Raw genomic sequence first — 26,762 nt, 5'->3', positions numbered from 1 at the left:
CTTCATAACTCACTGATCCTCCGCCATTCTCAAGTCAAGGGTCATCTATACTGACCCAATAGCATATCTTGAAAACTAGAGCCAATCAACAATTTTAAGCATCGTTTTCGCTCTCAGTGACCCAGAATTAGTAAAGTTAGACTACATTTATTTCAGAAGCATTTTGGCTGTAGAGCAGTGTTATCAATTGAAATAGATTTTAAAATTCCTCTCTCCTGAATAGAGTAAAATAATATAAGCTGTGATTCATTACCACTGAGTCACAGTCGCATGTGAAAAATTTGCAATTGGATCTATTAATGAGGACTTCTCAAATATGTGCAGTCCCACTGAAGTCCAAATTAATTCCCTTAATAAAGTCACGGGACACGGCACAGGCATAGGGCGCTACACGAGAAGACCCCACTAAAGGATTGGGGCCCTCTGATTGAATGGATCAACACAATCAACAACCTATTGACAAGAGATGTATAATGCACAAAAAAAGGCAGACTATATATTTGTTATACCTAATGTTCTATTATTTAGTTAGTTTGTTGACATAATACAAAAAGAAAAATGAAAAAAAGCATATTGGAAATCAGCCAATGAGCTCTAAAATACTAATTCAGAGTACATCTTTTTTTCCCTTGTAAACTTGATAAAAGTATTTAAAAATAAGCAAAGCCAAATTAGAACCTCAAAGAAAAAGTTTAAAGTATTTGCTAGCTCCCACCCTCTTCAGCACATCAGTCTTAAAAAAATAAAACAGGAATATCATTTAACCACAGTTTTAATTATATGATAGGATACTTTGTTGAAAGAAATACTTCTACTGTACTTTTCCTCTGAATCTGTAGGTGGTTTTATACTGAGGATATACTTCTTAAGGAGTCCTTCATTCAGTCTCTGATCAAGGGCAGACAGGACTTCAGTTAAATAGCAATTAATGTTTTGGCTAAGAACAGTGTTAAATGACTATAATTATTTTTTTATTTACTCAGTATAATGTCCCACACATTAAAAAAAAAATTCTACAAGATTAAAGAAAATGGAACTGCCGGAATTTCAAGAACGAAGATGAATTCTTTTCCACTCAGCATCTAAAACTGCTTACATCTGATTTGACAGAGACAAGGTGGGAACGGTAATATCTTCTGCTGGATCAGCTTCAGTGGGTAAAAAAGACAAGCTTTCGAGCTCCACAGACCTTTGTGGAGCTCAAAAGCTTGTCTCTTTCACCAAGAGAAGTTGGTCCAATAAAAGATATTACCTCGCCCACCTTCTCTCTCATAATCAAGGACCAACACAGCCACAATAACACTGCAATACTGCTGATTTGATACTTTCATACAAAAATCAAACTAATTTCTTAATGAAAGGTTAAGAAACACCTTATAAGAAAGTATCTGATTTATTTATTGAATAAATCGCTGTTTATTAATTGCATGCTTAGTTTGAAAATACTGAAAGAGCTGTGGGTGGGAAATGACACAGGCATATTGCAGAGATTTAAAAAAATTCCTGTAAAAGCTTCATTATTCCTTTTTCCACATCTGTAGGACTATTTTTAAATTAGGCAATTTATGATGTAACCTGAAAGACAAGCATGGGGTACATATTCACTGTACAGTAGATCTAACTATCTGTAAAAAGAGGTGCTTGGAGCAGGACACAGCTTTAAAGACCGTGACTTCTCCAAGAGCAAAGAAATAAGAAAATAAATATTGGATTAGAACAAGTTGCTACTCCTGAGAAGATTCAAAATCCATTTGGGGAAGGGTCTTTTCTCTTTTCCTCTCCATTCGATACTGAGAGAAAGTAAAGCAAAAATAAAATGGATGAAAAAGATACAGATGCAAGACCAATTAGCGAAGCAAACAGACAGATCATCACTTCTTTTGTATGTTTTCCTCTATGTTTGATGCCAGGAATGATCTGTACTTAGGACACTAGAAACATGACATTGCCAAAAAAGAAGAGACTCTTATGTTTAAATGCGACTACTCATAGTTAAGGTTGCGAGTGTCACGGAGGTCACGGATTCTGTGACTTTCCGTGACCTCTGTGACTTCTGCAATGGCTGGTGCTGGTTCAGGGGCTGCTTGAGCCAGGTAGCCCCAGGGCTAGCAGCAGCAGTTTGTGTGTGTGTGTGGGGCTCTAGGCTAGGCACAGACGGTTGGAGGTTGCGGGGGGCGCTGCTTACCTTGGGGTGCGGGGCTCCCACTGGCATGTCCCTACACTCCTAAGTGGCGGAGGGGCCAGGGGTGGGGGTGGCTCAGCACTGTGTGCTGCCCGTGCCCGCAGGCCCATCCCCTCCCATTGGCTGCCGTTCCTGGTGAATGGGAGCAGCGGAAGCTGACACTTGTGCCCCTCTGCCGCCTAGGAGCTGCAAGGACGAGGAGCTGGGTAGGGAGCCCCTGTCAGCCCTGCCAACCCTTCCCCCCAGCACGAGTCCCAGGCCATGCCTCATCTCCCCCTCCCTCAGGATCAGTGCCCCCCCGATCACCCCCTCCCTAGAGCGCTCATGGCCCCCCGCCCAAGGTTTAGTCACAGGTATTTTTAGTAGAAGTCATGGACAGGTCACAGGCCATGAATTTTTTGTTTTCTGTCCATGACTTTTTAGTAAAAACACCCATGACTAAAACGTAGCCTTACTCATAGTACAAATCATGGTTAATGTTCTTATGGCTGTTAATAATTTCTAATGCCTGTGTGGGGGCCTTCTGCACCAAAAAATTAAAAATTCTGCAAATTTTGTCAGAATAAAACTACATAACACCAGTTTCAATTATTTTGGTAATTTATTTCAAAATACTTGTCAGCAAGTGTATCTGTAACAATACAGACACACACAAAAATCCCCCCAGGAGCAGAGAGTTGAAGAAACCCCCTTGACAACCCAGTTCCTGTTTCTCTTCTCCCCACCCTTCCCAGAGCCCAGCCAGGGGGTCAGATACCCACAACCCCTTCCCCCAAGAGCCCAACTGCAGGGCCCCCTAGCCCAGATACCCGCACTCCCTCCCAATTAAAGCCCAGCCTCAGTCCCCCGTCCCAGATCCCCACCCCCCTTCCTGCCCCAGAGCCCAGCTGCAGGGCCCCCCCTTGCCCAGATCCCCACAACCCCCACACCAGAGCCCAGCCCAGACACCCATCCCCTTTCTCCCACCCCAGATCCCAGGGATCCAGAGGGAGAAACAGCCTGATGCTTGGTCCCAGGCTTGCACAGCGTTTCCTGCATAGTGCCATCTGCTTCCCTCAGGGCATGCTGGGGACTACAGCTGCCAGGAACTGTCTACCTCCCTCCCCCCAGCAGCGTCTTCTATGCATGAGCTGGGCTCTGCCGGGTCAAGTGGCCCCTAGTGGCAGCTAGCAGCACTGCAGCTCATTTCTGTGGGGGAAAGGAAATTCTGCGTACTCAACATTAATTTCTGCAAAATTCTGCATTGTGCAGTGGCGCAGAATTCCCCCAGGAGTAACTAATGATAAGGTGATGAATAAAGTGGCCTAATTGTTCATTTTCACCTGCTTGCTGAATCGAAGATTTGCTAAAAACATCACATTGTTGAGACTGTTGAACCTACACACCAGAGAGTATGTTGAGTCTGCAAGGATTGTTTGTTTCACAACAAACCCCCCTGGGAATGTGAGGACGACTACTTGGGGGTCACGGACAGGCCTTACAGTTATCCAGAGTTTCAGTTTTCATTCTAAAAATAGCTATCTAGTTATGATTGCAAAGCCAACGTTCAAAAGGTGACCTGAGTGCAACTAATTCACAGTTTTCCTGCCTGAGTTTGAAGAGAGCCTGAAATAATACCTCTGAGGCATGAACTAACATATTCCTCTCAGTGAGCACTAGCTCAGATGCCAGTAATGATATTTTACATGTTGACATTTAATATGTTAATGGAACCATATAGTGATATAAAATGGTACATGAAGGATTATATTTGTATTAAAGTGTTTCTGAACTAGCTTGTCTTGGTCTTTGTAAATGAAGATTGACTCCCTCCCAAGAATTTAGCCTGGTTAAATAAAAATTTTGATTGAAAATTTCACTATTTCACTCAGACACTTGTTTTTTAAAAAAAACATAATTCTCTATCTTTGCTTTGCCTTAGTTTAATTTCTTGAAGATAGGTGAATTACATAGAAAGAATCTGTGGTAAGATGTAAAGATTGTTTTGCCCTGAAATATGTATAATCTAACTTCTCTCATATATGAGACCTAATATGGTAAATCCTTATGATCCAACAAACCTTTTCAGATAATAACCTACCACCCTTGAGTCAAACAGCTCTAAAGTGAAGAGTCTGAGGTACTCCCTCCTCCTCAACCAGAAGAGAAATGTGAATCTTTGGTAAATGGATGCTGAGCTTATATTATTAGTATATTAAAGCCCTATATTCTAGTTTCAGAGACCACCTTTTGAAGATGGAAGTTATTTAACATTCTACTGGTTTAAAATATGAGCAATCAAAATGTACTAGGCTTATATGCTATGCTTTCCCATCTTCAACTACTTCTCTTGCCTGACAAGGTATTCTTCAAATTGAAAAGAGGGCTCCTGAAAACCTGGCTTCGGAAAACTGTAAATGAGTTCAAGCTTCAGCCCACGGAATGCAATTTCTTACTCCTGACTGAATACAAATAACGCATTTTATTTTGTATCAATTACCAAGCGTGAGAACAGATGACCACTGCCGATGCTATTAAATATGAAAAAAGGAAAAGAAAAAGGCACGCCAAATTAAAAAAAGCAAGCGCCTCATTACTCCACATCTAAACCAGCTTTGACAGAGGCACTAGAACTCATAAGATGCGTTTCACTGATTTGGGATGGGCTGTTTTGCAGCCATCCTGTACGTTCAATGTCAGCCATTAGTTCTTCCCAATCGGGCATCAATGTTCAATGCACACCCAAAAAAATATATAATACTAGTAATAATAATAACAATCTGCAGACTCTCCAAGCTTCAATACTTGAAGTATGAGTCAAAGAAGCAGTTTCACTTTTCACTCGGGAAGCTGACAAGCATGACTAGAGGGGGAATAAAATAACATTCAGTTCGCATAAATATCAAGCAGGCTGCTTGAGACTGATGGGCCAGGAATGTATTCTTAGCCATCATTCTGGCAGACAGGCCCAAGGACACTCATAACTTATTTTACAATCATTTAGTTTCAGCTCAAGTGGAAAACGTGACAACTTATCTCTACTGACAAGATGCCACATCGAACCTTACAATTAACTCTCCCACGATTATCTGCCCAACCCATCATTAGCTCTGCGGTTTTTGATGGACTGCACAGGCAGCTTTGTCTGATGATGGTCATCATTTTCAGGAGTGTATATCTATATTAAATAACATTAAGGACAAAATCCTGTCCTGTCCACATTGCCAGGGAACCCGGTATGCTGGTCAGTGCATCCTTTCGTCTAGAACTCCTGTGGCAGATCTGTAAATGCACGAGGGGTAAAATGCACTGAAGAGCACTTTTTCCTCTGAAAAGGAACACCATGTACTCCTGGCTAGCACTTGCTGCTGACCACAACATACACTAGTTGGCTGTGGATAGATATGCCCCCATATCCATGCTCCCTTGGAAATCTGATACATGGGTTGGTGCAGATGTTAGTCCTAATCAAGCAGTAGTTTGAGATTTGAGACACAGCGGCTACTTACATCTTCATCATAATATACCCATGAAGCAGAAGGCAGGATCTATACTGGATCGGGAATCTCCCCTTGACAATGGCACACAACTTCCGTTTCTAGCTCTACACAGTCATGAAATAATAATAGGAGCATTATACCAAAGAAAAGGGCAGAGTCATTTTCCTATATGGCACACAAAAAAGGCTTCCAGCCCCTCAAAGTCTCAAGGTACTGAACTTTTTTTTTTTTTTTTTTAATAAGTGTCACAGTTATTTTAGGTCATTTTTAGAATTTTTATGGCTGCACCTCAGTCCTGTACAATTGACACACGATAACCAAGGCCCCTGACTTACCAGGCAGAGGGAAAACTGGTCCCAATGATTTCAATAAAAGTTCTTACACTTTTTTATAAACTATAGCATAATACTATGTTTGAATTGGTTTAAGTTTGACACAAACTGTGCAACACACTTCCTATGAACAAGATCAAACCCAGACTCATCCAGATAACAGTGTTATTGTATTACATTTCTTTATGGATTCTATTATTCAGAACTGAATGTGCTCCAGGATCAGGAGAAAAAGACAACCCAATTTTCACCAGCCAAGGACAATGTAAGAGCCCTCCCATGGGATTTGTGGAGGGTGAGGAGGTTAGTTCAAAACCATCCCCTGCCTATTGTCCTCTGGTACAGGTGTTTGTAGCACAGTGAAATAAGGGTGACCAGACGTCCCGATTTTATAGGGTCAGTTCCGATATTGGGGGCTTTTTCTCATATAGGCCCCTATTACCCCCCACCCCTGTCCTGATTTTTCACACTTGCTATCTGGTCACCCTAAGTAAAACTGACTTGAATCCCAATCTCGGAAGTGCCTGCATAAAGCACTTCAAGGACTGGCATTCTAGTAATTTTTACTGTGCTGCTAGCAGTGCACACACAGTGGAGCAGCAGAAGATGCTAACGCAAGAATGAGGGAGGGGGAAGAAAATCAGTGACATTAGACATGGATGGGTGGGTGCAGAGAGTGTGACCATGGGAAGACAGGCAACATGAGATGGACAACACAAAGGATGATGTGCAAAGGAAGATATGCAACACAAAGGATGAGCTGACAGATAAAACAGAAGAATGGAGTTTCTTACTTGGACCAAAGTTCCCATTCACACACACAATCCTGTCTCTCCCATGTAACAATTTAAAATGGAAACAAGGATATTCTGACCTTTGCTACCCATTCATCTTTTGATTTATTTTATATTTTTGTCAAATCACCTATTTACAAAACTTGAAAAAAAACCTCAACAGGTGATGCTATTCTCCACAGACCAAAGTCTGGCTTGATCTGGTTTACATTTTTCTTGCATCTTCTTGTTAAAATTTTCCAACAGGCTTTCAAAGTGAAATTAGACTTTCTGTCAAGCCTTGCTCCCTAATGCGGTCTTATTCTCAAGAGGCAGGAGATTGATTAATTTGGTTTTTGATTTTTCGAAGTGGCAAAAAGTCAGATATTACAAAAGCAGAACCTGTGAATGGGATCAATTAAAGCGCAGAAGCGGCAACACAATTAACACCACGAGGTTCAACAGAAAAAGAAAGGACCGATGACGAAAACAACAGCAACAGCTTTGACTGCAGCAGGAATCTTCACCATGAGCCAAGGAAGACTGAATCCAAAGAGAGCATTTCAGAACTTTTACTATGCTATTAGTGTTGTAGACCAAAGACATCTGTAGCTGCTGGACAGAATAATAAAAAAAATAGCTAGACACTTTCATCTACTGTATGTGTGTTTTAAATAAAGAGGTGAAAACAGCAACCTTTTCATTTAAAGAGGGAAGAACCAGACTAAAACTATCTATAGTTATATTGCAGACCCATTTTCCTGAGCTGTGGTTTTCTGACTGTGAAATCCAATGCTCTATAGTGTCCCTTTACAGGGATCATCGTAAATGTTCTATCAAGCTCTTTATATTTCCATTCTGCCTCAAACTTGAGTTAAAGGGATGCTGCAATGATGCAAAGATTGTGCTCAAAACAGCTGCTGCTGAAGTTAGGCAGGGAGGTATGGGTGTCAGTACTTAAAGTAAGAAACCTGACAAAACTGTCCCTTGGTAAAAGTCAGGGTAGTCATTTAGCTTTTTTTTTTTTTTTTTTGCAGGGTGGGAGGGGGTTCTGAGGAGAAGGAGACAAAGAAATAAGATGAAAATATTTTAAAGATGGGTTTAGGCCAAATTTGTAATGGAATTATGTACTGGACAGCTGGTCATTGTTTAGCTGAATGTGGTTCCGCACTCAAGCTGTAGAGGGTTTAAATTATCCTGCTGCACTTGAAGAAATTAAGAGAGAGCTCTAAGCTTGATGGAGATGAAAGAGCCTCAGGAGTATTCTCTTTCCATTGCATCTACCACTTTTCCAGTCTCATGCCTAGAGCCTATAAATCACAACGCTATCCTGTCATGTACAGAATGCCCAAGTCACTGGCTGCCTTTCCTTTCTCTAATGGCAATTTCAATTAAATAAGAAAAACAAAGATTTCTCTTTGACAACACAAATCTCCCTACTTTTGTGGCTGCAGCTTTTGAGATATTCTTGCATGCCTCAAGCAAAAGACATGGAGTCAAGTTTAGAACACAAGGATCGTTTAAACACAGAAGTATATTGTTACTTTATTTGCAAAACTGTGGGAAGAAAAATCGTCTTGCAACTAAAGTATACACATTAGAATGATTGTCTTCAGTGACTTTTGTGGAGGAAGACCCCTATGCAAATCATTTTACATGTAGGGAACACCAAGGTACTTCTATTTAAGATCTCAATTTCCAATTGGCCTGTGATTTCTGAATATCTGAAGGACCCATGAAAGTAAACAATGAAGTGTGTAAGTTTTTATCTTAGCAGGTTGTCTTCCAGAAGTCTTCTTCCCAAAAGACAATTTTTTACAGCACTAATATGAGACCACTTGGCTCCTGGAAATCTGAGCATTGGGAGGAGAAGATGAAGGTTGAAGATCATATACGTTAAATTAGTTTAAAAGCTTGCTAACCAATAAAAAATTAATGACCCTTTCTTTACCACCAGGAAACAAATCCATCCCTAACTCCCCCTACTGTACTGAGATATTGCAAAAAGAATGAGCCACATTTTGGAGAGCCTGTGATACTTAGCATCACAGAGATGAATAAGGACAGAATTCCAGCCCTTCACTCTGAATCACTACCATGTATATGATTTAGTTCAGATCCTTACTGTCATATAAATCAACTCCTAGAGTTGAGTTTGGAAACTTGTCTTATTCTATATTACATTGAAGCATTTTTGTGTTTGCCTTGTTTGCCATTATGTGTTGAATGCTCCATGTGATGAGATCAAAAGTGACAAGTGATTTGGGTAGACGAGGAAAATGAGCAAGTAGTGTGATTCTCTAAGGAGAGGTAAGTCTCATATGTTCTGAGGATATGCCTACACTGCAATTAGACACCCACAGCTGGTCCATGCCAGCTGACTTGGGCTTGCGGGTCTCAGGCTAAGGGACTGTTTAATTGTGGCCTAGACATTCAGGCTTGGGCTGCAACCCAAGCTCTGGGACCCTCCCACTTTGCAATTAAAAAGTCCTTTAGCCTGAGCCCTGTAAGTCCAAGTGAAATGGCATGGACCAACTGCAGGTTTTTAATTGCAATGCAGACATACCATAAGATAACATAGCATCTCAAGGTAAATTCCATGGCCCCACATAGACTGTTAATGGATAACTCAGATTCCTCTTGTATGATGTTTTGGTTGGTCAGTGTCAGATCTGTTCTGAATTTGTCCAGCACTTTTCATGATTCTATAACAGTGTATTGCCTGGAACGTTCATTGGGTGGATGACAGACACTATAGGCATAGCTTGCTCTGGTCACCAATTTTATACAGAATGAAGAAATAGGAAGTTATACAAATGACGACTAATGGTGGAGATTCATTTATTCAAGCAAACAATTCTTACCTGTTCTCTTAGGTAGAACCAAAATTTATGGTCCTGCTTATATATACATCATGAGGTTATATGAAGAGTTTCAGAGCTGAGCCCTCTGAGTAGGTGCTGGTACCAGTGTTTGAGTCATTGTGGAATATTATCCCGAGATATCAATGTGAATATGGTATCTGCTCAGAAGGATGCATACACAACTCTCCTTAACGTAACTGACTCTAGAATTCATCCAAGTGGTGAAGAGAGGCCCCACAGGACTGACCTGTTTGACTCTGGTCCCTTGAGAGTCTTGTTTGATATTTGGTGTCCATGTGACCCCTGCATTTCATGAGGCACACCTAACACACCTTGAAGCCAGGGGGTGGAGCAGCTCAGCAACAGCTGTTACCGCTGCTCAACGCCCCCTCATTTACAACCACATTATCTTTACAGCCAGAGACACCCACAGGTTAATGGTGATCTGCAGGAGTGGAAGAAGCTGGGATGCAGATGGAGGGATATTTCTAGGACATTGCTTGGTGTTTTATCATCTTCAAGCATATAGAAGATTACATGACCAAGGCCAAGAGACATTTCCTTTCCTTAGCCATAAACATCTATAAGTAGTGTGTTTCTTCAGCAGATTATGCCAACGAATCTGCTATGTGTTTTACGGGTTACCTAGATCATCTCCAGGCTTTTAGACTCTTAGAAATGTGGGCTCACAACGGGCTACTTCTATTTAATGTTGTGAAGGATATCTTCTGCATTCCTTGAGATCTGCCCCTTGCAGATCTGACCTTTGCCCATTCTCAGTGTTTACAGGAAGTGATGGAATTGGGAAGTAATTACTGACAAACATTATTAACCCTTTGCTTATTGAGACAACAATACTAATCAACCTCAAGTATGCGGAGTTCTGTCCCCTCCTCAAATTGTCTTATGCTGGTGTACATGCCAACACTGCCAACTCATGAACAACTCCTTTTAAGGGATGATGATTGAGAAAGCAGCTGCTATTCAATTCTAGATGCATTTGGCATCAGTGTGCCCTTGTGAGTTGGTTCAATCTGGGTTCTGGCTGTCTGCCGTACAATTGGTTTCCCACAATATTTATTATAAACAAAACAAGCTTTGTGTTATTTTCTTTAAAAACAATTCTAGAATGTCTCTTACCTCTAAACCATGCAAAATTATTTCTTTTGCCTTCCTTTAACCTTATAAGCACCTGAATGCAGAGGAAAAATTTTTGAGTGGAAACCTTAGTTACCAAATTTCCACAAGAAGCACATTTTTATTGTTAAATTTCAATCTTCTAAAATATGGGGTTTATAATGGCAACACTGGCAGACTCCTAACAAACCCAAGTCTTGGGGGTGGGAGCGTGGTTCTTCTGTAATATAACTATTGCTGTCACTGCAAGTGCTTTAATAACAGCAACAATCATTCAAATCACTTGAAAATATTAATGCATGCCTTGCTAAATAATCATTTAGTAAACTATTATCCTTACGTTACAAGATGGGCTAATAAAAGCTGAAAGAGATGAAGCAACTTTCTCAAGGTCATACAGGAAATCTGTGAAAGCTAGGAACAGAACTCAGGTGTCTTGACTCCAGACCTATTCCTTAATCACAAGATTCTCTGACCCTCCATATAACCTACGGATAACCTCCTGCATCAAAAAATACACTGGTAATTGAGAAGAAGTTAAGACAATCTTAACTGTCAGCCCACAGGACTTAAATGAGAAACCCTTGATGTTCGGGTTTCAAAATCAAGAGACATTTACTATTAGCATGTTACAATTAAAGCTGAGCAACTGCTATACAACGAATAAGCAGCTAATTTGCCTCATGCTAGGTAGAAAAAGGTTAAGATCCTTCTGGTAATGTATGTCAAGAACATAAGCATCAGAAAATAAAGGAAATACGGGAAGAGACACCAACTGAACTCTCTTCAAATGAGAAAACTTGTACAATGGCACAGAAGCCATGTTTGCTCCAAAACAGCTGAGCAGCGTTGGAGCCAAACAAAATTATGCTTTTAAATAGTTATAATTAATTGATTCAAATTAGCTGAACTTCGTATTTTACTTTTCAATTATAGTATCTTGCTCTTAGTAGAAAGATGTTGAATTTTACTGATATGACATCCTCATTCTCTTCCTATAAATGTCAGATGCTATATGAGTGTACATAATTGTCATTGGCGAGCAGATTTTTTTTTTGGACTGCATCATTTCTTTATTTTATCTTTGCAGAAATTACTAGCTCATTTGAGTGTTTAAGCTGAAAAAAGTGCTAGTCCTGGATGCTCAGCCCTCAGGAGTTCCCTTCCTGCTCTATGAAAGCCCTGCACCAGGAGAAACAGTTGCACAGTATCTCTACTGAGAAATGCTGAAATTGGATATTTTATCTCTTACACCAGCCTGGATTGTGGGTAGCACACCATGATTGCTGAGTTAAGTGATGGTATCAATTGCAACAAATGAAGGGTCCAGCAACTTGAAAAGAGATGCTCTTCCATCTGCAGGAAGTCCCAATTTCTGTGCTTCACCTGTGCCCTAACAATCACAAGGTTGTGAAGGAGCAGTGTATCAGATTTAGCACACAGGTCTCTTTCGCTCCTTGAACTGTATACAATATGAAGAAGCTTTGAAGTGTTGGATTCCATAGGTAAGGTATACATGGTGACCTTCCACCTAAAGCTCTGTGATCTAGACTGGAAAGAAACTAAGCCTGCAAAGAGACATGCCTGATGAAACAACTACTCTCCCATTATTAATTGGAACAGAAACTTCATTAAGCTTGAGAGGAAAGAAATGCATCAAATATGCTTGTAACATGCTTTACCCAGAAACTAACAAAACCAAGTGTTGCACTATACCGTATTGTTAGGATGCTAATCAGACCTACCTGCTAAAACATACCTATAGCTAGCTATCAAGATGCAAAACTAGAGACATGAAAATAAATAAAAATCTGATACTTTAACATTAAGGTTAGGAATTTACATACCGTTGGAACTATAATCCGTTTGCTCCCTGATTTTGTGTGTTTAAACTTAAACTTTATAAGATAAACAGAAAATTTGGTATTTTATTTCTCCATATTTATTTCAAACAGAACTGATGAAAAATCCAAACCTACTGGACTGGAGAGCATATTCATTCCACTGGCAAAGATGAAGGCAAGGTCACTGAACCAAAATTGTTAAATTTATGGAGTTTATAAACTCTGCTGAAACCACCAGCAGAGTTTAAAAGCCCCACATTTTCTTCTTATGATAATGATTTGCTCAGCGGGGGATGTGAAATTTTGGCCTTTGGCATACACAATCCATAACTACTACGAATATCTTCTTATTCAAAAAATCCTCTACAACCTCAGTATTATAGGAAGGAGTTTCACATACTTATTTCTGATTATGATTTATAACGAGAAATACCTTCAGAATGCATAAATATATCCTCAGATAAAAATACAGTCAGCTAACATTTAACAGCTATTGCCAAAAGATTTGTCTTTCCTACTGTTGATGAATTTAAACATCACAATGAAGTACCTGCTACTGCATATATATTGTAGGGAATTTAAGGACACAGTTAATGTTTATTTCTAAAAGGGTAGAAAAATCCCCATTATAGCTGAAACTATATCTCAAACTAGGTGGTGGCTGACCTGACAATGGCATCATAATAAAACCATATTACAGACTATGGCCATATCTTTGGAAGATTAAAACAACAATTAAAAAATTAAACCATCTTTTTACACAAATGAGATTCAAATATTTGCTTACTGATGAAGAATGCATTAATGTATATGGTATGTAGGACGATCAAATTCAATAATGACCTTTAATTTTTAACAAATATTAATACAAAAATTGAAAATGGAAGGTATTTTATAATCTTCTAAGTACTGTATCAGTCAAATGTCAAGTGTCTGAGCTACAAAGAACAATCCTGCAGTTGAAGTCAGACAAGCAGACAGTCGCTTTTACAGAACTTGAAGTTAAAAGTGCTCTCTCTTTCCAGGGATATCAGTGCCAGATTTCCACTTTCCTTACCTTATAAGTACTAAGTTTTGGTGGTGTTTAAATTGCACACACAGTACACTGCAGCACTAACCTTTTACCTGAAAGGTCAGAATCCTATGATCTCTCTGGGATAGAAACTTGAAGGCCTGATACAGAGAACATTCACTATTCTGACTAAATCTTGGGAAGCAATAGTTTATATTCTCCATAATAAAAGGAGCAATTTTTCTGAGGAAGGGGGGAAAAACAAATTTTACTACGTGCAGAAAAGAGACTGATTTATTGAATCTCTCTAGACAATCAAGTCAAATTAAATCAGTATTAATTAATAATCCAGAGGAAAAACAAACAGGATATTTTTCTAGCCAGATGGCATATGCCACACCCAATTCCATCATTTCTGTTTAAAGCTTAAACTAAATTAAAGGCAAAAATCCACATTAAATCAACATTAAGGCTGTAAATCTGGATATCAAAATGTCAAGAAATGAAAAGCTTTAAGTCTCTAGTGGCAAAGTTGAGTTGATCACATTGTAAATAACTCTGAGTTAAACATTCAGCAACCAATGCAGTAAACAAAATTCTTATATATACTCAAGGTGGCCAAGGTGAAATTACTGGAACACATTCACGTTTCCTACCCTTTTTGTTTTCAGATGTACAGCCTGAAAAAATAATTTCTTAATTTAATTTTCCAGGGTACTTTAAAAGACAAAAAAGGAAGATATGTTTCGGTAACACTATGAAACTGTAAAAAGCTGTGTTGTGCAATTCTATATTTAAACAGCAACACTATGTAAAGTTACAGAAAACATCTATCTGTGGCACTATGCAATTGTACAACTCCAAAATGCCACAGGGAGAACATACCTAAAAATCAAAAACATTATTTTTAATGCCAAATGCCCAAACACTTATTCAAATTTTTCAACATTAAGATTAGTATAAACTTCGTTCAAACCCTCTGCAGCTGGTGACTCACTACTGAAGGACTGATAGTTAAGGCTATGATTATGTCACGGAGGGCTTGGAAGTCACAATCTATGTCTTCCAGAGACCTCCATGACATTGGCGCACTGCAGGAGCCCGGGCTGCTGCGAGCGGCGGAAGACCCCCTCTGTAACTCCCCAGCTGTGCATAGGATCTCCTCCCAGCCCCATGGGTGGTGGAGAGACCCCAGCAGGAGCTTAGATGACCCTGGCACAGACCTCCCCTGCAGTTCACAGTTGCTGCGGGCAAAGGGGGACCCCACAGTACCCAATTGCCATGGGGAACCCCCCCTCAGCTCTTCAGAGTTGTGGAGGATCACCCCCCAAGCTTCCAGCCACTGGGTAGGGGCAGGGGACTGCAGCTCCCAGCTGCTGCATGCAGTGGGGAAGGGTGCTTGACCCTCCTCCCTCCCCATTTTGTCCGGGATGTTTTTAGTAAAAGTCAGGGACAGGTCACAGCTTCCATGAATTTGTGTTTATTGCACGTTATCTGTCATAACTTTTAAAAATACCCATGACAAAATTGTAGCCTTACTGATAGTATATTAGGATGATCTTTTCCCCTCTACAATCAATGTGGCTCCTAAGAAGCTGCTTTCTATACATCTCTCTTTTGAAAGAGATCATGAGGTAAACACACGACCTGCTATAGATGAAACGTAAGAATGGCAGTAGTGGAAGACTCAGCCTAGATAACGTGATAACAGGTTCTTTAAAAATAACATATATAAAGTCTTTGATGTCCTAGGATGGGATGTTGAAATTTAGCTCTATACTTCAAAGTGCTTGCAACTCTCCCAGCTTTGTGTAATCTGAAAATTTGATCATTATACTCTCCATTCCTACATCAAGGTCATTAATAAAGATGTTAAACAACACCAGACCCAAAAAAGATCCCTGTGAAACCCCACTTGAGACCTCCCTTCAATCTGACATCATTTCATTTATTCCACACTCTTTTTTCGCACTTGTTTAACCAAGTATGTATCCGCTATTGAGCCTACATTTCTCCCATTTATTTATCAGATTATCGTATGGGACTGTGTCAAAAGCCTGGCCGAAGTCCAGGTATATTATGTTCAGCACATTCCTCCTATCCACCAGACTGGTTACCCTGTCAAAGAAGGGAAAGCAAGCTGGTTTGGCATGATTTGTTCTAAGTAAATCCATGCTGGCTGATAGGATTACCCAGTCATCCTCCAGATATTTGCAAATTGAATGTTTTATACATTGTTCTAGTAGCTTCCCAGGTATTGAAGTCAGGCTGATGAGCCTGTAGTTTCCCAGCTCCTCCTTTTCCCTGTTTTTAAAGAGGGGCACTACATTAGACCTACTCCAGTCTTCCGGGACCTCTCCTGTCATCCAAGATCTTGCCAAATATTATTGCCAGTGGCTCCGCTTCAGCTGATTCCTTCAATTCTCTGGGATGAATAGCATCAGGGCCCGCTGATCTGAATTAATTCAAACTGGTCAGAAGATCTCTGATGTGCTCTTTATGAATCCCGATCTGCATCCTTTCCCCTTTATTGTCTATGGTAACTAGTCATCTGGTCACATTTTATTTTCTGTGAGAAGACAGAAGCAAAGTAGGTATTGACCCTTCTTATCTTCCGTTACCAGTTCACCTTCTCCATTGAGCAGAGGACCCATACCATCCCTGATTCTTCTTTTTTGTCTGACATATTTGAAGAACGCTTTCTTGTTGTCTCTAACATTTCTTGCCAGCTCCAACTCATTCTTAGTGCTGGCTTTCCTGATTTTATTCCTACACACTTGCACTATTCCCATATGTATTACTTTGGTGATATGCCCCACCTTCAATTCCCTAGGTGTATTCCTTTTGGTTTTTAGATTGCTAAAAAGCTCTTTACGCAGCTAAACTGGCTTCCCATGGATCGCCTTATTTTTCCTCTGCATTGGAATAGCTTGATGTTGACCCTCTAATATTACATCTTTTAGGAACTGCCAGCCCCCTTCAACTCCGTTCTTCCTAATTAGTCTTTCCATGTATCGAGGGGTAGCCGTGTTAGTCTGTATCCACAAAAACAACAAGGAGTCCGGTGGCATCTTAAAGACTAACAGATTTCTTTGGGCATAAGCTTTCTTGGGTAAAAAACCCACTTCTTCAGATGCATGGACCACCGGACTCCTTGTAGTCTATCCATGGGCTCTTGCCTACTGTCTCTGAGTTGGCTGAAATCTGTCTTTCTGAATTCCAGTGTCCTCGTTTTGCTGTTGTCATGTCCTCATTTCCATGGGATCATGAATTCCATCAGATCATGATCACTTCCACGTTTCCGTCGACCTTCACGTTCGCAACTAATTCATCCCGGTTCGTCAAAACCGGATATAGAATGGATGACCCCCTAGTTGTTTTCTTAACTTTCTGAATCAGCAAGTTGTCCCCTACACATGCTAAGAACTTGACGGATGTATTATGTTTTGCTGTAATAGTCTTCCAAGAGATAACGGGGAAGTTAAAATCCCCCATTAATACCAGCTCATGTGCATTAGCTAATCTTGCTACCTACTTGTAGAACGACTCCTCCACTTCCTCTTCCTGATTGGGGGGTGGGTCTACAATAGATCCCCACCATAATATCGCTACAATTCTTTTCCCTTTTTACCCTGGCCCAGAGACGCTCAGCAGGTCTGTCGCTCACTTCCTCTTGGACCTCGGAGCAAGTGTATTCATTCTTGACGTACAGTGCAATGCTGCCTCCTTTTTCCCCATACTTATCCTTCTGGAACAAGCTATATCCCTCAATGTCGGTTCTCCAATCATGGGAGATGTGCCACCAAGTCTCTGTAATACCAATTAAGTCATAATTTTCTTCATATTATATGACTTCCAGTTCATCCTGCTTGTTCCCCACACTCCGTGCATTTGTATACAGGCATCCAAGCTATTTTGCAGACAGCCCTGTTGCTTTTCTTCTTGCCTTTTTAATGCAATGGTGGTTTCAAGTCCCTTCTCCAGAAATTTGCCCTTTTCCTTGTCTTCACTACTTGAACCTAGATGTGTATTGGCTGGATTTTTGTCGCCACCCCTCCTAAGACCTAGTTTAAAACTCTCCTTATCAGGTTAGCCAGAGGATGTCCAAAGATGCTCTTCCCAGTATTTGATAGATGGAGCCTCTTCCAACACAGTAATCCTCTTTCCTGGAACATCAACTCGTTGTCAGAAGCCAAAGCCTTTTCGCTGATACCATCTGTGTAGACATGCATTTATTTCCAGGATTTGATGGTCCCAGCCCGGATCTTTTCCATGTGTGGAGAGCACAAATATAATGTCTTCACTGAGTGAAGCTGGCAGAAACTCCTCAGTGAGATTCTAGCATTACTCAGGGAGCTTGGCATACAACCTGCCAATTGGATCAATGGTCTTCAAGGCTTGTGAAAAGCAACGGCGAAGCACTGGATTTCCTGATGGCTGAGATTAACAATATCTTCCTATGGAGAGCGAGGGTACTTTGCTTCACTTAATTTAGGTCATCAGGGATTTACTCAAGGAACCACCATGTGTTTCTGCTATTAACTAATTTTTCCTTATCCAGACAGACCATGAGAAAATTATAGTCAGGCAACTGCAGTGCCCTTTGCAGCTCTCAGATTTCCTTCATTTATCTGTCTATTTTTAGGCCTAAGCATGATACGGACCACGCTGGTTATGTTGGCTGATGATCTCACGCTGGTGGACAATGACCAGATGTCCATGATGATTTTTCTTTATATGTGTTAGCAGCTTTTGATTTTAAGTAACCTTTAGTTCTGAAATAGTCCTGTTTCTTCCCTCTCAAGCAGTTCTACAGATTGTTTTTTGACACCTTTTATAGGTTTCTGCATGGCTCTATTCTGTGGCCCACTCCTGTTTACACACACATGTGATGCTGCTAAGGGAAAGTAAGACAAAATATGCAGCCAAGACTGTGAACATGCAAATGATATGAGCTGCTGTGTGTCACTCCCACAAGAACACAGAAGTCAGAGTCTGTACTTTAGCACGGTGCTCTGATACTGTGGTGATGAGGACCCTGTATAGCACCTAGATAGATGGATATAATGTCTGGTTAGAAATGCAATCTGGATGAGAGCAAACTGGCAGAAGGCTAACCTGGACAAGTTGGTCATGATGACTAGGGATTGGGGGAACATACGGTAAGGAGAGTTTTGTCCTCTGTTTTGAGATCAGGAAGGTGCTGCCTTTGAATTAATTCACAATTAGTTCTGGGAATCTCAGTGATGTGAGATACCAAAAGCACCTTTTTTATTTGCACTTCTGCAACTATTCCTCTTAAGTCTGGATCCTGACATCTCTATCCTTATTTTGGGTAACTGCAGGTTGGAGAACTGCAATGCTTTTTACTTGCGGCTAAATTTTAAGAGCATTCTGAATCTAGAAGTAATACAATAGGGAAGATATGGGCACTCAACTAGATAATAGCCCAAACCTTAAATCTTTTTTGTTGTTGTTTTGGTTTTGTTACTACAGCAAAATACTGTCAAGATGATTGGAAAACATATGGTCAAAATACCATACTGCCGCTTTGCAGTTCTCATCCAGTGGGACTGACCAAAGCCGGTCTTGTAGGTGCTGCAACATGATTGATTGAGTTGTGACATGCCCCTTCAAATTTCAATGTTGCTACTATGGTGCAGCAGTGACAAACGCACACTAATAGGTTATCAGAAAGGGTTCTTTTGGACACAGCCTTGCTTTATGTTCCACTCTTATAGAAAAACAAAAACGGTAGATTAATTCTCTAAAAGCGTTCCTCACTTTTCAAAGAGACTTTGTTGATGCAACTAAGTTGCAGAACAAACGTCCCCCCAAGTTGAAAGCTCGGAAGAACAAAAATAGTGGCACTGGAATACTTGTTTGAAAGAAAATGTAAACACTGAATTTGAAAAGCAGAAAGCAGTAACCTGACCTGTGTGTATAAACAAAGTAAAAAACACACACACATCTGCATTTTAAAAGAGAAGATCGGAAAATCCATTCCTTCTCATTTACTATTTGAGACTTGAGTTCAGGATTCTGTACATGTTCTGCAACCGTTGATAATATTACCACCTGAAACAGGAATCTCACAGCATCATTTTAGAGGATTTTGTGAAGATACTATTATAGGGAACGTACCCAATCTTGTATGGAAGACCTAGCAGATAAGTGACAGAGGAACTAATTTTGAAAAGCTTTGTGAATGTATTAAAAATACAATATAGTTTACCTTACCCAAACTTTGTTCTCGATTTGGGATTATAAATGATTCTTGAAAACTAAAATCTTTCCAGTTCACCTTCAAAATTGAGTTTTGACATTACTGCCAGAAGAAGCTTCCTGAATGTGCACCCAAAGCCAAGCCTCTCTATTCAACTGTACCGTAGGTCTTCAGAGCCCGTAACTCACTAATTATACGAGACAAAGTGATTGCCATCAGAAAAGTAACCTGGGTACGGTTTGCATAAATGTACAAGCTCAAAATACCACTTATATCCCTTGGCACAGCAGGATCTTAATTTGATAACACCAAACTGCTGGAGACTGAATAGAAACTAGGAGTTGTGCTTTATACAACTTATTGAAGAGATGACACTGTAAATACAATCAACAATCTTTCAGAGATTAAATATATGCAGATGGCATTCAAGAAGATTTCATGTGACAATATGGTAATAATTTATACTAGAAATGTACGTGGTACTCCATAAAAGCAGAGTACAAATATCTTGTCGCATGTGAATTAATGTAGTTTGAGGCATTAGAAGTTATGCAAGAGCTAGGTATTATCATTACTATTAGTACATATAAACCTTTGTTACGCTTGAAAAGGAAAGAGTATCTAATACGCTATTTTTGGGACAAATTCCAACAAATCAAACCTTAAATCCTAACTTCTCAGAAGACAGGGTGAATGAACTTCTGAGAAGAGAGAATGAATGAGCTGCATTGCATATCTTGAGATGGAAAAGAATGTTCAGCCTTTTGTTAACGAGGTCTGGAGAACTTAGTTTCCTGATCTCATAAAATTGGCTATAGTCACCTTCTAGCAAAAGAGATGGTCCTATTAAGATCACAGAATTTCTCTCTCTTGAGCTCTGTTAAGATCTATAAATTGTATGTAATAGAGAACAGATGTGATCAGTATTCACCAGTGATTGTATCAAGTGATAGTAACATCAACTGATATTCTCCTCTGGAAGACTGAATTTCCTACGCAAGCTTGAGATACTTCATAATTCAAGCAACAGCCAATGATTGACCAAAAATTCATAGGCCCAGCAAAATACAGCAATTTCCATTTTTTACAATAGAAAATAATAAAATACAAACAACAAGAACTCTGAAGTCTAAATGCTAACGAAGAGAAAACTAGAACTGAATTTGAAGAAAATGAAAAAGTGAGTGTGTACTTTCTTCCTGTGCCAAGAAAAAAAATGGAACTGATAGTTAGATGAAGAGAGGCATGTGTCTCCACTAAAAGCATGTGTGAAGCACACACAAAGGATCTTGTCTTGAAGTAAAATTTAACAACTAAGGAAGTTAGCAATAGCTCCCAAGAAACCATATGACCCTCCTATCCCCAGGAGTGTGAAGCCACATCTTTAAAGAAAATTATCCATCAAGAAAATGATTAATCAAAGAAAAAAAAAATCACAGGCTTCCAATCAGATTCAAGAAAACCCATCAGCCAATAGTTGTTGCAGAGGTAATTGTTCTAAATCTATCAATAAACCTAAGCTGCTCCTTCACTGACTGCAAACACCAATTTCTTTCACAGAGGATTATAAGTTGATGTTCATGGTCTTACTTCTGCCATTAGGGTGATAAACAGTTTACGCTACATCAGGATCTGACATGTAGATCAATTCTACGTCCATAAAGAATCTACACAAGAGGTTCCCAGACAGGGATTTACTGCCCTCAGTTTTTATTCTCTTGCTGCTAAAATTACTTCTGTCAAACACTTACAAGAGTAAGAAAAAAGGTACAAAAATTAATTTTTCATGTAGTCCTGGAACAGTCTTTTTAAATTCAGAAACTTAAAGACGAACATGTTACTGCATTTAAAATTATGCTGAGCAGCATGTGGTATTTAGCTAAATAGCGACCCAAACCTATGATTTGCTCACTATCAAGCAGACAGCAATTTGAAACATTGAACTAAGCTGTCTAGATTTTCTCTAAGGGCAGTCACAGGCTTCCTGTTACCAGTGCCAAATTATATTAGACATTTAATTTTAAACCTCAGGTACTTAAATGTAAAACCTTACAACAGTAATAGTCATAAAGCAGTGGGGCATTCCATTTCAGAGAATGGATTTTTCTATTTTTTCCCCTTTAATTTAACCAGCACCTCCTGTTTTGTGGCTCTGCCCACTACAAAGTAATTTATCTAATTAGGAGATGTTCACAGCTGCTTAAAAGACTCAAGCCCCAGGAAACCAAAGGTCTGGATAGGAAGACTTTGAAAAGTTCTCTGGAGCCACACAAAGTATTAATTTAACGTGAAAAAAGGTGCAGAGAAAAATTGAATCCCAATATGTTATTTTGTCTACAATAAAACCATGTGACAATAAGCAGGCATATTCCCCAGTACATTGGCATTTGAATTCCAAAAGATGCTTAGCTTCTCCCTATCCCTGCTGCTTTCACAGCATTATCTTTTTACGATTCTAAAATTCAAAACCTTTTATTGGGGCAAAAACGCTGAAATTAAAGAGTTTTTCATGTGTCAACTGCCAGCATAAAGGATAAGTTCTACAATCTAAGAGAAAGAGGGCACACTGCTGGAGAGGAATCACGTTTGAGTTTTTGAATTAGTTTTATCAATCACAATACTTAATGTTTATGTTGACATTTGTTTGTTTAAGACTGCCCACTAAGCACCAACCTAGTGAAAATAAGTTCTCCCAGTATTTTCAAAATGTAAAAAAGCAAAGCAGAAAATGATGCAAATATCACTTTTCTATCGTTATTTACTTCTCAGTCTTCCTGTATCATTTGAGTAAATGTAGCACAGCTGACCCTGGCTGTTGTCTCTTACGATCCAGAAGTAATAACATATGATCGCCAAGTCATAAAACAGAATTAGATGTCCTTAATGTAAGACGTATAAAATGCAGCTGTGTGCAGGAGAAAGAGGGGGCCTCTTTTTCATACCAGCACAGACAACATACTCATGAATGCTGTAGGGCTTGCCGACATCAGAGACAAAAAGCTAAGAACAGCAGATACACCCAAAACAGCAACAGCTGTGTGCGTGTGAGCCACAAAATGTGTCCTTCTGAGACCCTTATAATTGTCACTATTTTAAGAGGTAGCCTCAAAAGCAGCAGTTTCTTTTTCTCTAACTCTCTTTCATGGTCACTTCATTTTGTGCTGTTCACACCCTTCCACCATTTACTCTGTTCAAGGTTCCCTTTGCTTTCCACTTTCTTATTTCTCCATTCCATTACTTCCACCATACTTTCGTGGGCTCTCCATGATGCTTCCCTTTGTCTCTCTTTCAAATACTACAAATTTAGCACTTGCATAGTGATTTACTAACATTAATGGAATCTTCACAACTCCCTATGTGAAGTGAGTAGTATAGGCCCATTTTACAGATGGGACTACTAAGGCAGGAAGCGACTTGACCAAAGTCACAGACAAATTGTGTGTTAGACCTAAGATTGGAATAAAGGACTCCCTTGTTCTCAATCCCATGTGTAGTCCACTAGACCACAGCACCTTTCAGGCTATTCAGACATTCCCCCTTGAGGCCAAAGCCCACAATGTGTACTTAGTAGAGGAACAAGCTCAACTGCAAACCGTTTGCTACACGTTTGTAGGGAGCTGATAGCAGCTCAGGCAACACCTCAGAGGTAACAATAAATTGGTCTGGGATTTTTTCAGAAATCAAGATATCAATGACAACTGATTTGTTGGCCCCACAGACTATCATTAGGTCGCTATATGAAAATCATGAATACACCCTGTGATTTTGCTGGACAAATCACTATGACAAACTTGCAACCCTTGTGATTGGTCAGCAGTTTCAAGGCTCTCTTCACAAGAGAGATGGCTAGAAACGTCTTTAAAAAAGGAAACAGAGTAGTTCTGACATTTACAAATTCCTCCAACTGAGGTTAGGGAGATAGTGGCTGTGGGATTCATTCCAAAGGCTGGCTCTGCCTGCAGCTCGCCAATTACAAGCATAAAAATAAAATAATAAATTGTTCAACACAAAGGGACTATAAAGGGGATGAGAACTGTGTACCTTCATTCACAGACGCAGAGAAGATGGCTTGGAAGCTATGCACTTAGAAAGCGACCCTGGCTTTGCTATGCTTTTAATAATGTTGGGCCTATGGGAACTTTCAGGCATGGGGTAGTTGAGAACACAAGGCATCTCCCTCCTGGTGCAGTTATGTTTGCTGCTTCCACAGCACTCCTTACCTTTCCATGTCACAAGAAGAGATGTTTTGTTAATTTATGTTCTTCTCCCCCCCTTCTCATCCTTTTTGTTCTGTTTAAATGGTTGCAGCTTTGCTTAGGACAATGTACCCAGATGAGTGACATAAGTCTACAGGGAAGAACTCTAGCAAAAAACCCCAACCTGTCTCTTACCACTGCTGATGCCAGAGTTTGCAATGACTGTTGCCTCACTCCACTGGTCAGCACTGGAAACTGAGTAGGAGCGCTGATGCATACCATCGGGGCGACTGTTGAAGGAGACTAGACTGATCCCACTTGCCATCTGAGACACAGACGTACTAGTAGTCACATTTCCTAGAAACAAAAAACACGACATAAACCCCTCCGTTACTATACAAGATAATGCTGATTTACATTCAGGAGAATAAATCTTACAATACCACAGAGCAGAGACATCACTAATTTCATTAATGTGGAGAACAGCAGCAGCACTTGAATGCAGTGTTCACGAAACTTTTGGAAGCTGAGTTCCCCCTGACCCTTTTCTAGAAAATAGAAATACTTGCAAGCCCCCAAATGCATCCCTGATATTTGTTGTTAAAAGCCTACACATGTTAATTTATATATCCTCTCCACTGCCTTAGCTAGTCCTTCCTACCCACCTAGCGGGTGTGCGCCTCATGCTTTGGGAAGTGTTGGCTTAGTGCATAAAAGACATGCTGAAAAAACCCAATCCTTAAAAACTAATAAGCATTAAGCAAACCATCCGTTGTACCCTTACAAAAGCAAGTCCTGAAAATGTAACATGACCCTCTAAACAGAACTCTAACATACGAAACATGTAATAACTACATCAAATGGAGACACTTTAAACCCTCTTATCCTAATTCAATTATTTTAATTGAGTATCCCCACCGCTGAATAAAGCCAAAATCGAAAAATCTACAGTGCCAGTAAATAAACTGGTACTAGTAGCAAAACATCAACTATAAAACTCATCTTCCACAGACTTTTAACTATCACCAACATGGAGGCAATACCAGGGGGCAAATGTGTTTAGCACTCTCATGATCCATAAGGGCTGTGACAGAGAAAAAGTTTAATGGAGGAAATAGATGAACGGTGATCTAGTTGAATCAAGTTTTATGACAAAACAAAGAAAACCCTTTCCATCAACAGACTTCTAGTGGTCTCAGTCTATCTTTCCTGTTCTTGTGTTTGACATGGCTAGAAATTTCACTCTGCAGTTTAGTTTTTAATCATACACTCCATTACTGATCTAGAATTTACTGGTTAAACAAATTTAAAATATTTTTAAAGTGTTAGTTTGATTTTTGTAAGAATGTTCTAATAGCTGTAATCTCTTCATGGCAGACTTTACCAAAACAGAGTGGACATCGTGAATCCATTGTTAAGGCTAGCCTACAGTAGGGTTATAAATGGCTTTAAGAATACTATTTTTAGAGACAGATTTAAAGCATTTAGTATTTTCATCCAAAGACAAAGTAACTGGTAATGGTTTTCCAGCTGACCTGAACTGGAAGCAAAGTCATCTAAACCTACATACAACATACAGTTAGTAAAGTTTGCAAAGCACCTTGCAATTCTTTGCTATTGAAGACTCTCTCTACTCTATGTGAACATACACACACTTTTAAGATACTTTCATACTAAAACTTTGCACTTCCACAGCACTTTCAATTCGACAACCATTGATGAGTTCAGAAACACTGGCGAATTAAGATACAATACTCTTGTGAGGGAGTTTATTATTATTTACTGTTGTTTCCCACTTTTTCCACAGGTAAAGGACCAAAGGTCACAGAGGAAGACTGTGGCAGAGCAGGAAATAAAACTCAGATCTCCTGACTCCCAGTTCCATCATGATGATTTTTCCCAACAGCAGTGTTCTGAAAGAAAGAGCAGCTTTGTGAAACACGCTGTTCTTATTAGAGTTTGTGAGACTGCCTCTCTGAGACCAAACGCTATCTGTCCATGGTCAGGACCGGCTTTAGGCCGATTTGCCCGATTCCTGGGAATCGGGCCTAAGAGGGCCCCGCGCTTTAGGTGCCTTTTAAATTTTCTTAATTACCCTGGCTGAGGTTGTAATAACCTCAGTCCCAGATTTGGACCTTAGCGTCCAAAATATGGGGGTTAGCATGAAAACCTCCAAGCTTAGTTACCAGCTTGGACCTGGTACCTGCTGCCACCACCCAAAAAATTAGAGTGTTTTGGGGCACTCTGGTCCCTCTGAAAAACCTTCCCTGGGGACCCCAAGACCCAAATCCCTTGAGTCTCACAACAAAGGGAAATAATCCTTTTTCCCTTCCCCCCTCCAGGGGCTCCTGGAGAGATACACAGACACAAGCTCTGTGAATCCAAACAGAGTGAATCTCCCTCTCTGTTCCCAATCCTGGAAACAAAAAGTACTTTCCTATTCCCCCAGAGGGAATGCAAAGTCAGGCTAGCAATCCAACACACAAATCTCCCCGATTCCTTCCTCCCACCAATTCCCTGGTGAGTACAGACTCAATTTCCCTGAAGTAAAGAAAAACTCCAACAGGTCTTAAAAGAAAGCTTTATATAAAAAGAAAGAAAAATAAGTACAAATGTTCTCTCTGTATTAGATGATACAACACAGGGTCGATTGCTTAAAAGAATATTGAATAAACAGCCTTATTCAAAAAGAATACAAATCAAAGCACTCCAGCACT

At 39.9% G+C, this 26,762-nt stretch overlaps 1 protein-coding gene across 1 annotated transcript in view; it reads right to left on the bottom strand.

Annotated features, from left to right (window-relative positions):
• Nucleotides 1-26,762, bottom strand: part of AGAP1 (ArfGAP with GTPase domain, ankyrin repeat and PH domain 1) — a 672,695-nt gene that overhangs the window by 144,898 nt on the left and 501,035 nt on the right. The window contains exon 10 of the mRNA XM_050915972.1: nucleotides 24,241-24,402. Within this exon, the coding sequence (XP_050771929.1) occupies nucleotides 24,241-24,402 (162 nt within the window). The remainder of the gene's footprint in view (nucleotides 1-24,240; nucleotides 24,403-26,762) is intronic.

The sequence above is a fragment of the Gopherus flavomarginatus genome, chromosome 10, assembly GCF_025201925.1.
Source record: "Gopherus flavomarginatus isolate rGopFla2 chromosome 10, rGopFla2.mat.asm, whole genome shotgun sequence".
NCBI classification, from domain to species: Eukaryota; Metazoa; Chordata; order Testudines; family Testudinidae; genus Gopherus; species Gopherus flavomarginatus.
The sequence above is the reverse complement of the archived record's forward strand: the minus strand, read 5'-3'. Positions and strand labels throughout refer to the sequence as shown.